This window comes from Chaetura pelagica, unplaced genomic scaffold (assembly GCF_000747805.2).
Source record: "Chaetura pelagica isolate M959 unplaced genomic scaffold, ChaPel_1.0 scaffold103, whole genome shotgun sequence".
Classification (NCBI taxonomy): domain Eukaryota; kingdom Metazoa; phylum Chordata; class Aves; order Apodiformes; family Apodidae; genus Chaetura; species Chaetura pelagica.
The window spans coordinates 2,192,165-2,205,665 of NW_009953004.1; the positions used below are offsets into that span (position 1 = coordinate 2,192,165).

Below are 13,501 nucleotides of genomic sequence, written 5' to 3' on the forward strand. Positions count from 1 at the left end.
GGGGGTGAGGTGCAGAGCTCCCTGCTCCACTGCCAAGAGCTGCTGTGCTCCCAGGGGAGCTCTGCTTTATTCCCAAGTTTCACTTTTTCAGGATTTCTTGCCCTTTTTGGCAGAGCCTGTTGCCCTGGTGCACAGGTTTCCTGCAAGCCTTGGGTGAAAACTGCCTGGGCTTTGTGGAGACACCAAAAAAGCAAAGGTCAAAAAGTCACTACCTGGCAGGACTCATGTCAAACACGTGCCCTAAATGTCCCAGACTCATCCCATTGTCCTCAAATCCCCATCCCAAGGATGCTCCATCCTCAGCTGATGGTGGGCTCTGCATGTGGATACTCATTTGTGGATTTCTAGACATTTCTACACATTTCTAACCATTCACACATTTTTTTTTTACACATTTCTACACCAAACTCCTGACATACCTCACTGGGACAGGGGCCTGTCTAAGGAAAAGGCCTTGTCTGCAAATGGGGTTCTGAAAGCTCCTGCTGAGCTCCAGCTGAAATCCTGGTGGCAATCTAACAAAGCTGTTTAGAATGACAGATGCTGTAAAATAAGTGCATGGAAGGATGTTGCTTGAATTTCCTTCCCCAGGCTTCTGTAGAGTGGGACACAGCTGGGGTGACCCAGGAGGAGTCAGCCCCAAGCCTGGCAGGAGGGCAGGCATCTCCCAGCGTGGCCTTCAGAGGAGCTGATTCACTTCAGCTTTCATTTTATCAAGGATGATGGTACTTCTGTGCCTTGTCTCTGAGTCTGGGGAGTGTCTGTGAGTCTGGAGAGAGTGTCTCTGAGTCTGGAGAGAGTGTCTCTGAGTCTGGAGAGAGTGTCTCTGAGTCTGGAGAGGGTGTCTGTGAGTCTGGAGAGGGTGTCTCTGAGTCTGGAGAGGGTGTCTGTGAGTCTGGAGAGAGTGTCTCTGAGTCTGGAGAGAGTGTCTCTGAGTCTGGGGAGTGTGTCTCTGAGTCTGGAGAGGGTGTCTGTGAGTCTGGAGAGAGTGTCTGTGAGTCTGGAGAGAGTGTCTCTGAGTCTGGAGAGAGTGTCTCTGAGTCTGGAGAGAGTGTCTCTGAGTCTGGGGAGTGTCTCTGAGTCTGGAGAGAGTGTCTCTGAGTCTGGGGAGTGTCTCTGAGTCTGGAGAGAGTGTCTCTGAGTCTGAGGAGTGTCTCTGAGTCAGGAGAGAGTGTCTCTGAGTCTGGAGAGAGTGTCTCTGAGTCTGGAGAGGGTGTCTCTGAGTCTGGGGAGTGTCTCTGGATCTGGAGAGTGTCTCTGGATCTGGAGAGTGTCTCTGGATCTGGAGAGCAGTTACAACACCGTGATCTGAACTACACTGAGATTCCATCCCCATGTTGCCCCACCCTTCCACTGCTGTCCCTCCGTGGGGGCCCTGCAAAGCCCCAGCCCCTGCTGATGGGTGTTCCTTCATACAAGGCATGTTCAGATGCACCCACTGAGCACCTAGACAGGATGGGTGCCTGACCAGGCCTTTTCTGGAACCTTCTCCCACAGCCATTCCCACCTGCTGGGGCAAGAAACAGAGGGAAAGCAGGGCAGGAGAAGACAGCTTGGGAGGTTTATCTTCTACCCTCACCCCCAGGCAGGGCCAGCTCCACCTCTACAGATCATTGCTTCTTCTTAGAGAGAGAAATGAAACAAATTTCATAAACATGTTCATAATTATAAGAGCATAAGCTCATGATTTAAAAGCAAGGTGGCCGGGGGGTCCTTCCTGGAGCCCAGAGCTGATCGAAGCCAGCTGAGGCCATCGAGTGTGAACCTTTATCTCTGCTGACATGACATATTATTAAAAAGCATTTCGAGTCATCTTTTCTTTCCTCTGCATCCCAACACGTTTCAAGAAGTTGGCCGGGGATCAACCAAGCCTTTTTCATTTCCTACAATGAAAAAAAAATCACCCAACACCAAACAAACCAAAGCCCGAAGTCCGACCGAGATGATCTAATCAGCAACGTTTTGAGGGTTTAGGGAGAATTAATATGTCAGAGAAAGGTTTTCAGGGGACTTCAGGGCTTAAAGCTGTCAGTCTAAAGACTGACTCAGACCCTTCTTGGGCTTTGTAATATTATGGTCTTTACCCAATGATGTTGTGTCACTTACTACCATGGTCAGAAGACTGAGGAAATAATCATTTGGCACTTATGGTCTTTACCCAATGGTGTGTTGGTTGTGTCACTTATTACCACGGTCAGAAGACTGAGGAAATAATCATTTGGCATGAAGTTCAGAATAACTAACTCAATTTTCAAGCAAGTGTTACACAATATGCCAGAAATGTTTGCTTAACTTGAAAACCATCTTTTAATGCTGTCCATTAATCCCTTCAAGCACACAGGTAAATTCCAAACACAGCCTTTCCTGCCCACTTCTTGGGGCAAACTCCAGGACATTTCATTGTGCTCGAGCTGCTCGAGATCTTGCTGAGATTTATTTTGCATTTAGCAGAACAAAACCAACCCAAAACCAAAGCCCAAAGCAAACCAAACCAAACCTGACTTGTGGATAAGGGCTAGGATTTTAATATCATCAGCATTTAATACTTCTTTTTTTATGTCTCCACCTGAGATGTCACAGATTTAAAGCTGCAATTCTAAATTTGGTGCTGGGACATTTTCAGTTTGTTCTTTGTTTCACAATTTGTGAGCAAAGAAACAATCTATTTTAATTTTATTTTCAAATCCCAGCCTATTTGCTAGTCCTGTTTGAAGCACAAATGAAGGTGCTGCCTCACATCTCCTGGGGATAAACCTGGCACAGAGGAGATGGGAGCTCTAATAACCCAATGTGCAAATATTGTCATTTTCTAGGAAGAAAAAAGTAAATGCATGAGTGAGACAGTGTGACACAAACAGCTGCCACCAGCAACACAGGAAAAGGGTGGGAAGTTTGTTACAGGAGGAAGGTAAAGTTAAAATAGACCAGTTTGTAGCTGCTCTGGCTAAGAAAAGAGGCTGCAACTGGAGCTGATGGGACCTTCAGCTGAATAACCCTTCTGTGGGTGGCCCCACAACCAACTGGAACCAACTGGAAGCAAACCAGTCTGGGGTCTGTGGGAGCTGGAACTTGCAATATTCTAGTTGAATTCATGTAAATGTAACTACCACTTCAGACGAGTCGTTAGCCAATTACCTATGAACAGATTAACAAATATTTCTTCTTCCTAACACCTGAACCTTTTCAATAAACCTCCTGAAGACAAAGTAACTCTTGGCAGAAACCCCCTGTGGTAGCTCCTAGCAGTGCTCAGGAGATTGGTTTCCCACAAGTTCTCAAATGTCCAGTCCCCCAGCAAAGCTTTAATTTCATTCTCCACCTTCTTTTCCCCAGAATGAACTTTGGGAAACCTCTGCTCTTCCACCCCAACATGGTGTCACAGCCTGGACTTTCTGTCCCCACTGGGCTGTGGCACCTCCTGCAGTGTCCAAAGCAGGAGGTGATGGCAAAACTCAGCCCATCCTTGCTCTCAGCAACACCCCAAACTCATTTCATGGCAAAAAGAAAGGACAGATTTGGGGAAGGAATGGCCAGATTCTAGTTGTGCACAGCTGGTGTTGAAGTCTCTGAGCTGGTTGACCTCCTAAGGAGGTTCTTCACCACAATGTGCACTGTATTAATTAAAGATATATTAAAATAAATCTCTGTTATGTTATTTCATACTCGAGTCCCCCCCAAAAAAGGCTGCACTGGGAGTAGGATTAAACTTGAAGGAAATGATTCAGCAAAGTAAAACCAATATAAACAGCATTTGGGGAGAGTTAAATCAAATTAGAGGACTGGAATCACTTTGTGATGAAGAGGAGGGGCTAGTGGGTTTCTCCACCACAGCTGGGGAAGTCGAGGAAGGGTCAGTGATGTCCAGTTGGTGGGGTAAGAATGAGACCAGCACGTGTATGTGCAGTGCCAAGGTGTGACATGACACCACAGGGACCCCCATCCAGCAGCTCTGCCTGGAGACACGAGCCCCGTGGAGATCTTTCCCAACCCAGCCAACGTGGCTGGGGCTGCTTAACAGGGGCTTCTTTCAAATATCTCCCTGCAACCTCAACTTATTTCCTGGAAAAGCAAGATTTCTTGGCTCTGGGCTGTGAGGAACATTTTTAAGGTCAGCTTTCCCAGCTCCTGGCTTTTGGCTGGTGGTTGCGTGTGAGGCATGAGAGTGAGGAGAAGCTGCTCCATCCATCCCTTCTCCAGCTTCTCCCCTGGTCAGCCTGGCCATCCCACTGACCAGCTTTCCCACCTTCATCGTGGCTTCTCCAGAGCTGAGAAATAAGACCAAGACCCAGCCCCTTCCTCCTCTAAGTAAAGGGAAAAAAATCCTGCCGTGTTGAACTTTTCTCATCATGCTTAAAGAAAATACTTAAAGAATGTGTAATAACAGGGGATTTGGAGAGAGCAAAATTAACCAGATGGACAAAGCAGGGAACCTTTAGAATGCCACCAAAATGTAGCCCCTCCAGCTTTGTGGAAGGGAAGAGCTCTGAGGGATGAGAGGGTGACCCTGTGTGAGCCCTGTGAAGTGTGGGACCCCCTGTCCCCAGGGCCACCCCTGCTCTTCTCCCTGTCCCCAGGGTCACTCCTGTTCTTCTCCCTGTCCCACCCCTGCTCTTCTCCCTGTCCCCAGGGCCATCCCTGCTCTTCTCCCTGTCCCCAGGGTCACCTCTGCTCTTCTCCCTGTCCTCAGGGCCATCCCTGCTCTTCTCCCTGTCCCCAGGGCCACCCCTGCTCTTCTCCCTGTCCCCAGGGTCACTCCTGTTCTTCTCCCTGTCCCACCCCTGCTCTTCTCCCTGTCCCCAGGGTCACCTCTGCTCTTCTCCCTGTCCCCAGGGTCACTCCTGTTCTTCTCCCTGTCCCCAGGGTCACTCCTGTTCTTCTCCCTGTCCCACCCCTGTTCTTCTCCCTGTCCCCAAGACCAATTCTGTTCTTCCCCTTCTGGAGAACAGGGAGGGAAAAACCTGACTTCTCCATTTAGCTGCCAGGGAAACCTCACAGAAGTGAAATTAAAAATAGTTCTGGGGAAGCTGATACCAGGTTATTCAATATTCCCAGGCAGAGGACAAGCTGGGCAGAGCCAGGGCTGTGTCTCCTGTGCTCCCACCCTCAGCACTGGGAGCATCCCCAGGGCTTGGGGACCCTTCTGAGGGTTTGTGAGCTCTTTTGAAGGCAACAACCTGAAGGCAAAGAGCCCTTTTGAAGAGCGAGGTGATGCTGTTTTTACAAAATGCAGCCCAAATTCTGGTTTGCTTCACCTGGAACAGTAACTGGTACCTTGAGGCAGCCCCTCAGGGCTGGGGTACAGGTCCTTTGGTGGCCTCCATCACATCAGCTGCTCTGAAAGCTGCAGGTTTATCTGTTGTTCATGCAGAAATTGTAGGGTTTTGGGGGCTTTCTTCTACCTCACCAAAGCCTGGTGTCTGCAATAAGCTTTGGTCCCTCCATGGCTGGGCTTGGAGAAGGTGGGTGCAAACAAGCCACGATGCTTGATCCCACCCACATGGATTGTGGCTAATTATTTGCATAAATACCAATAGAGAGGGATAAAAATCCGAGTTTGAAGGGGTGATGCATTGAAGAGAAGAGCAATAAGGGGAAAGGTTTGCAAAGAGGCTTTCACTCAGCTTCAGAGCACCCATTTTTTGAGTGGGCTTGGGTGGAGGAAGAGACTTTTGAAACAAAACAGAGAAGATACAATCTTCTTCTTCCCAAAGATCTGCCAATACAAATATCTGTCAGCAGAGATGTAAAAGAATAGCTTGAAAAACAAGGAAAAGAATCCCATGAAATATTCTAAGGAGGGTGATGTCACCCCCCAACCAAGCTTTCTATGCTTTGTATTTGTAATGAAAACCTCATGACCTCGCCAAGCAAAGCTGGGTGAAACTCTGCTCTTCCAGCCTCCCCTTAGGGATGAGGGATATTATTTTCTGGTTTTAATTTTCAAGTAATAAATAACTGTGATTGACTTGCCACCCCAGAGCACCGAGCCGTGCAGGGTAAGGAGACACAACCTTGGGCATGTTCATGTACAGGTTGGTGCTGCACAAAGTCTGCCCAAGGTGCCCACGGGTGGCTGTGGGGGGAGCAGAAGAAAAGCAGCTTGAGCTGGATGGGTCCACAAGCTTCAGCTTCAGGAGGGATTTCAGCTCAGAGAAGAGGAAGATCAGTCTCCATGGTGTTATCTCCCTTCCCAAAGTTTCCTTCTGGCTGCACTGGGTCACAGCCTGTGGACTGACAATTACACACCCCAACCCCAAACCTTCTTTTTCAGCCAGGGAAACGAAAACCAGGCAATGATTTCATACGTGCAACAGTTCAACCTGTGCCTTCCTCTTGTTTGCAAGTGTGGACAGTCCTGCTGAGATCCAAGAACGACTGCAAACCATCACAATTAACAACCAACCACCTGGCCTGGTGGCTCAACACATCCCATGGCCATAAATTCAAATCCCAGCCAACTTTTGCAGGGGATTTGCTCTGCAAAACAAGCTCCATCCTCCCAGTGACGTGAAAACAAGGTGAGGTGGGGAAGGCTGGTGGGAGAGTTGGGAAGTGGCTCTGGTCAAGTATCCATTGACTTTAAGCATCCCCCTCCCCAGCTCTTGGTGCCCCATCCCACAGCTGAGGTCCCTGAGTCCTTCCCCAGGGTCTGCCACCCCCACCCCACCCTCTCCCTGCAGTTTTTCTCCATCAGCCTCCTCAGTCCAGCATCCAAGGCTCTGTGGACACTCTTGGGGTTCACCAGAGCCATCGTGGAGCTGGACAAGTACTTACCAGCTGGAGTTGTCTGTCTAAGGTCTCCAGGACCAAAGAGGCTCAAGCCTGTAGGTGTTAGAGGAATGATCTTCCTATATGAAATGTAAAATCCTGTGCTCCAGCTGGGCTTGCTGGGATCTGCAAAGAGTTTTTCCAGCCTTGGTTGGAGCTCATGCTGCAAAATGGGGAGATCTGAAGGGATCAAAAGAGGTCTCCTTGTTATGTGCAACACATGGATTTCAGCTCATTTCCATGGTTTTATTTTTCTTTACATAGACTGCAATTTCAAATTAGGAGGATGGAGATAGGATCCTTGAGGAGGAGGCAGAAGAGACCCTGGCAGGGCCCTGAATTCCTGACAACTGCCTCCAGGAACCATGACCCCCAGGAACTCTAATCAGGCCCTTGATCTGGAACATCTACCTACATGATCACCCTCCCCTGCCAGTCCTGACCAGAAGGCTGAGTTCTGATTGCAGCTCATGCACACAAAAATTGCCTCTCCCTAACCTTCAGGGCCTGGAACCAGCAGCTGAACCTGATTCAGGCTCTGCAGGAAGTTTTATCCATCACAAAGTTGTGTCTTTTTCACCCACCTGGTTGTGCTTGGGGATGATGTTCCCTCTCAGGGCTGCTCAGGGCTGCCTATGCCCATCAGTCCTGAGAGTCAAAATCTGCAGAAGTGCTCTGTGGGGAACTCAGTGGACATTTGACGTTGAAATATAATTGGTAATTCATCAGCAATCCTCTGCTTGGAGGCTTTGTACTGAGCGTGGCATCAAGCCAAGGGCCAGGACAGGTTCTGCTTCTCCTACAACAGGGCCACCAAAGGCAGGTGGTTGGATGGCTCCTGCACTACCAGGAGAAGTGGTCTGGGTTGAGAAAAACCCCTTTGAAAAACCCATCTCACCCCAGAACATAAACCATGTCCTGTGCCACTGATGATGAGTCTTGAATCCTTTTCTGTTTTGCTCCAAGTCCTGCAGAGGTTCCCCAGACCTGATGGACACAGGAGATGCTCTTGTTGGCCAGAGCCCCAGCCAAAAGCAGCAGCCCTTGGGGACACCCCTTGGGTTCCCACACCCCTGGGCTTCTCCCTTCCCCCCCTTTCCCCCTTCCCAGGACAGGAAGACCCCCCAGCAAACAGCACATGTAGGGGCAGGGGAGTTTCTCTAAGCTGCAGAGAGATGGACTCCATTTGCATCTGGATTTCTGCCTGTGCTCGTGCATCTGCTCGTTTTTATTGTCCCACATTCCACAAACTTCAAGCACTTCCATATCTACCAGATTGAATGCAGCTCCCTGAACAGTGGGACACAGCTCAGCACCCATGGCACCAAACCCTTCTGCTCTGCACATCCTGCTGGTGCCTGTCCTGACTGACCCCAGGGACAGCAAATTCAGGAATGACTGAGGAGCTGGGAAGGCTCCAGATCCAGAACTGTTTTGCTGTCGGAGACCAGAGGACTCCAAAGTGGTTTATTTCATGTACTTTCAGGAGGGGTTTTGTGAGCATCACTCACCTGCCACTACCCACCCTGTGCCCTCCTCCCAGCATCTCAGGGTGAGTCGGAGCATCCCACTGGGAAAAGGGCTTAGAAGATGCTGCCAGTTCTCCCTGCCTGATGGAGGAAGCCAACAGATGGGAACCCTCCAGCTCCCCAGAGCTCAATGAGCAGCAGATGATGAATCCCAGTTGCCTGGGAGAGATCCTTTCCCCTCCTGAAAGACCAGGCCCAGCTCTGAGGTCGCTGGCAGCCACGTAGCTCCCCTAGTGTGGCCCTGCTTGGCCCAGCTCAAGGGGGTTTGGATTACTGGAATGTGGAGGTAAGAGGATTGAAAAATCTGTTACCCTCCAATTCCTATAAGGCAGGGTACAGCCACGAGGTGAGGAGTGATTCTGTGCTCCAGTAAATCAGAGGGAATCAATATTCCAGAGGCAACACTGGGATTTTTTTTTATCCCGCGTAATTCGTATCAACCATAAAAGGCAAATGGGAAGGATGAAAAGATTAATTAAAAAAATGTTACTGTCTCCGTGGCTGGAAAATAAAATTGAATGATAGAAAAGAAGGGATGAGATTTGTGCCCCAGAGCTGGGGAAGGCAGACACAGCCTGCAAACTTCTGTTACCTCCTGCACGAACTCACCCGAGCCTGAAAACCCTCCCAGTTTGTTTACTTTCCCAAAAATCAGGAACACATTGGGAATTATTTGCAAGACCAAAAGAAAAAAAAAAAAAAAAAACAGAAAAAAAAAAAGAGAAAAGCTTTCATTTATCAACCAATTCATTCGACAAATAATATTAAGTACCTTCCACTACCAGGAATGCTGCAAACCTCAGGCTGGGATTTCACCCGTGTCGGAGTCGTCGCTGCCGCCGGAGCTCTCGGACAGATTCTCAGTCGTAAAGTTAAGTAGTTGGATGCTTAAAGGGGGAAAAAAAAGTTCAATTAAAAACCTAGAATGCTTTCTGGCTTGACTTCTGAGCCTGCCATCGCGTTTCAGATCCCTGCAATCAAGTGTGGTTGGAGAAAAAGGCTATTTTTTAGCTTTCACATTTTATTTCCCTTCTCTTGCATCTCGAATGCATCTGTCAACCAGGTTCCCCTCCCCTCTTGCTGGGTTTGAGAGCAGGGAGGGGACAGGGCTACTGTTATTTATTATGAAAGGCTAAAGGAACTGGCAAAAAAAAAAAAATGGGGCAGGTGATAACGACTGCAATTTTATCTGTATTAATATTTTAAATGATAAGAAGTGGAAGTGAAGGGAGTCCGCCCTGTGCCCGCTGCCTCAGGGCATCACCAGAGCTGCACCCACAGCTTGTGAAAGCAAACTGCAAATTGTACTCAGTGACAGCCTCAGTATTTAGCATTTATTCAATGATTTGCCTTCTCCTGGTTTGGCTCTGGTTGCAGTTTGTGCAAAACTTGCACTGGTTCAACCCTTGCACCTGTGGGTTTGTCCAGAGCCTGAGAGATACAATTGGCAAAGCCAATTATCAGCCTCAGTGCTTGAGCAGCAAGAGGGGAGGGGGTTTCCCTGCAAGGTACAGTCCTGGGTCACATCCCCCAACCATCTTCTCCTTGGTCTTCAAAGTTTCTGCAGATAATTCTGAGACAAAAAGGAAAACCAGCAACTCATCCCAAATAACTTCACTGCTGGGGAAAAAAAAAAAAAGCCTTTTCGTTCTTGTGTCGAATTAACAGTTTTGGAAGAGGCTGATGGGGGGGGGAGGGAAGTCAGGGATGTTCAACCTCAGCCTTTACACCCTCCTCCATCCTCCAGGCAAAGGGAACCAGTATCCAACCCTGCCTGGCACCACCCTGGGGCCTGTTTTCAGTGTTTTCAAGTGTTAAACCACTGAAAACTACACTTTTCCCAAGTATTTTCCCTCCCCTAGAGGGTGAATTTCAGCAAGGGGACTGAGGAAGGGTTTGGTGGGGCAGGAGAGGACACCCAGGCTGGGTGTGGGATGCACCAGCTGATGGGAGCATCCCCCAGACCCAGGCAGGATGGATTTACTTGAGAATGAAATAGCAAAAAGACACCATTCCAGGGCTCCTCAGGCAAACCCACGTGTTCCATCCTCCTGTGTCACCTGGAGCACATCAAGAAGAACATTCTGAGCAGGCTCTGATGGTCACTCCTTCCTCTTGGACTCATGTCGGGTGGAAATGGTCTCCTCTGAAATCCAGGAGGTTGCTCCATAAGCCAATCTGGAATGATCCCTAAATTCCTGAGCCCTCTGGCATCAGAGGGAGCTTTGGCCCTGCTTGCTGGGCAGCCAGGATTTGGTGTTGGGTGGACAGAGGTTTGGAAACCTGGCAGAACCCTGGGGCACAGATGAACCAGCAGCAATTGAGGATGAAATGTTTGTTACCCCACTTGAAAAAAAACCCAACAACACCACCCCTGCAGCCACAGAAATGGGAGAAAATTGGGCTTTGCAATCAACCCCAGCTCTAAAAAAAGAGCTGCAAACAGAGAAGTATTTAAAACCCTGTTTAAATAGAGATTATTTTTTTAATATGCCTTTTATTTTTATTTTTTTTAAAAGCCATATCAGTTTACATTTCTAATGTTGGGATCATCCAGCACTTTAAATCAAATTATAGCTGCACCAGGCTGCTTAACAATGTTTCCTTTTAATTAGGTTTACTAGTCCCACATGCATTTTTTTTTTTTTTAAATCATAAAAAAAAATAGATTAAACAAACTTAATTCAATTACACGAGAGGGGTTAGGTAAGACAGCAAAAAGCCCAGCAAAATAAGGATTGATAAATCATTAATATACTCACGTTTTGCCCCTTTTCCTAAATCCTGGAGCCTTCCAGCCAGGAGGAGGTGACATTTCCTGGTGGTGTGTCAGAGCACACGGAGCCCTCTGGCATTTCCTCTTATATATCTCTATATATATCTATCTATATAGATATATCTACTTTCATGGAGAATTTAAACAGCTTGGAATGCTCCTTGGAAAACTCAGCATCAAGGAATTCCCACTAATTTCCCTCTGCAGCAGAGCCAGGAGCAGGGCATGGGGTGCAGGTGAAGATCTGCCCACCTTGCTGGATCAGTCCCAGTAGTCAGAGCTCCTGAGGGTCCCTGGAATATCTCCCCCCCCAGAACCAGTGGAGACCTCAGGGAGTTCAACCACCTTCCTGTGGGCCCAGCATCCCTCCCTGCAAGGTTTGGGGTTTATTTCATTGCAGAAATCCCAGCAAAATCAGGATGGTGGGGTGTTTTTTTTTGCTTCGCACCAATTCCCTGTTCTCCTGGAAGGCCCCTGCTCTGTCACAGCTTCCAAGGAAAAGGTGGTTACATTCTTACTGAGGAAAAGTTCATTAAAAAATAGGGGATGAAGGGGAGGAAGTGAGAAGGGGGTGGGCAGCAGACCTGGGGGAATTCCTGGTTTTCTCAGCTCGTCTGAGCACACATCTCGAAGAGATGCTGTGGGAGCTGGGATGAGCTCCTGGGAGGGCATCCCATGGGATTGCATTTTCCTGGGGCAAACAGCACCAAAATAAGCAGAGTGTCTATCTCTGCAAGAGAAAAGAGGTTGCTGGTGAGGACAGCAGGGACAGCCCTGGTGCTTGCACAGCACCTTGGCCGGGGGGCAGGAGAAACCTCTGAGAGCATCGGGCTGAACTGGCAGCCTGGATAACCCCTGGGCGTGGTCGGATTTCCAGGGATCTTCAGAGGGGTTAAGATGGAATAATCCCCTTTGTCTCCAGCCCTGCAGGTGATGGGAGCAGGTGGGTGTCACACTGAGATGGAACTGCCACCCCCACGAGGACAGGCAGCCCTTCCCTTTCAGTCCTCTCTGGAATTGCCCCCAACTCCCAGGGCTCTGCATCTGGGGTTGCAAGGATGAAGTCAGCCCGGAGCTGCTGGGGGCTGGAAGTGATTTCATGGAGCTGCAATGCAGATGGATTCATTCCAGTTCTGTAAAGTCAACATGGTTGAGCACTGGCTGCAGCACAGTCTCCATTACCCTGCTTTGGGGAGGGTTTAGATGAAGTCATTTCCCTGGGGTTTAGCACTTTAGGAAAACACAGAGGGAGCCCTTCTTGGGTTTGCCTGGAGAGAGGTGCTCCCCCCCCCCTCCCCACCCACCCCAGTTGGGCTTTATCAGTTGCACGTGGAGCCCTGTGAGCTGGAGGGGTCTCAAACCAGGCCCATATGGTCTCCCCATGCCCGTGGACACACGGAATGGGAGGCAGTTTGGGTGAGCAGGGTGGGTGTGATTCAGAACACACGACACAACCATCCCAGGCTGGATCTCCAGCCTCAGGGAGACGCGGGATGAGGGTGGGTTAACAACCCCCCATCCTCCAGCACCCAACTGGGTTGGGCTTTTGGCCAGCAGGACACTCATCATCCTGCTCAGTTCACAGTTCCTGGGGCTTGAAGAGACCCCTCCATGCAGAGCAAGTGTTTATTTTGTCTTTTGTTTTCCTTCTTAGCTTTGGAACTGATTACTTTCCAGGGGCAATTTGCCTCCCGGGAGCTCTGCAGAGGTGACCAAGTCTCTCCTGGGCACCCAGCTCTGCTCCCACACCCTGAGACGAGCCCCCCTACCCAAAGCAGCTCTGCCTCCTCCCTGTGGCACCAGGCCCAGAGGGAAAGATGCTTTTAAGGACTAACAAGGAGGTTCTTCTGATCCAATATTGATCCACTTCACTTCCAAGGACTTCTAGCACAGCACGATGTTCCAAGCACCCAGCTCCTGGTTCCCTGGGAGAGGGAAGAAGATGCTCGTGGTCCCTTTGAACTGGAGCTGCTCTTCATCCTTTTGAACCATAAAAAAAAAGAATTTCAGTGGCAAATAATAAGCCCCAGGCAGTGAGTTTTGTGCTGCAGCTGGTGGTGTCACCTCTGCACAGCTGGCAGGGAGGGCAGGAGGAGGTGGGTGCTCAGGCTGCTCCTGCTCAGCCAGCACCTGCCTGGGGCTCTGGGGCTGCTGACAAGGACCAAAGCAACAGGAACATGGGAAAAAAGCTGCAGTGCTGGTGTCCAGCACCCTGCCCACCTCCACGTGCCATCCCCTGGCTGCAGGCAGGGCCTGGGGGAGCTGGGCTGCAGGGAACTGCACCAGCTCTGGGCTGCTGGGGAGCTGGCAGGGAACTGGGGGAGCTGGCAGGGAACTGGGGGTGCTGGCAGGGAACTGGGGGAGCTGGCAGGGAACTGGGGGAGCTGGCAGGGAACTGGGGGTGCTGGCATGGGAACTGGGGGAGCTG

At 49.7% G+C, this 13,501-nt stretch overlaps 1 protein-coding gene across 1 annotated transcript in view; it reads right to left on the minus strand.

The window, feature by feature from the left end:
- TBX22 (T-box 22) overlaps window positions 1–6,751 on the minus strand; it is a 14,842-nt gene extending 8,091 nt beyond the window's left edge. The window contains exon 1 of the mRNA XM_009996610.1: window positions 6,663–6,751. Within this exon, the coding sequence (XP_009994912.1) occupies window positions 6,663–6,751 (89 nt within the window). The remainder of the gene's footprint in view (window positions 1–6,662) is intronic.
- Window positions 6,752–13,501: the final 6,750 nt, after the last annotated feature.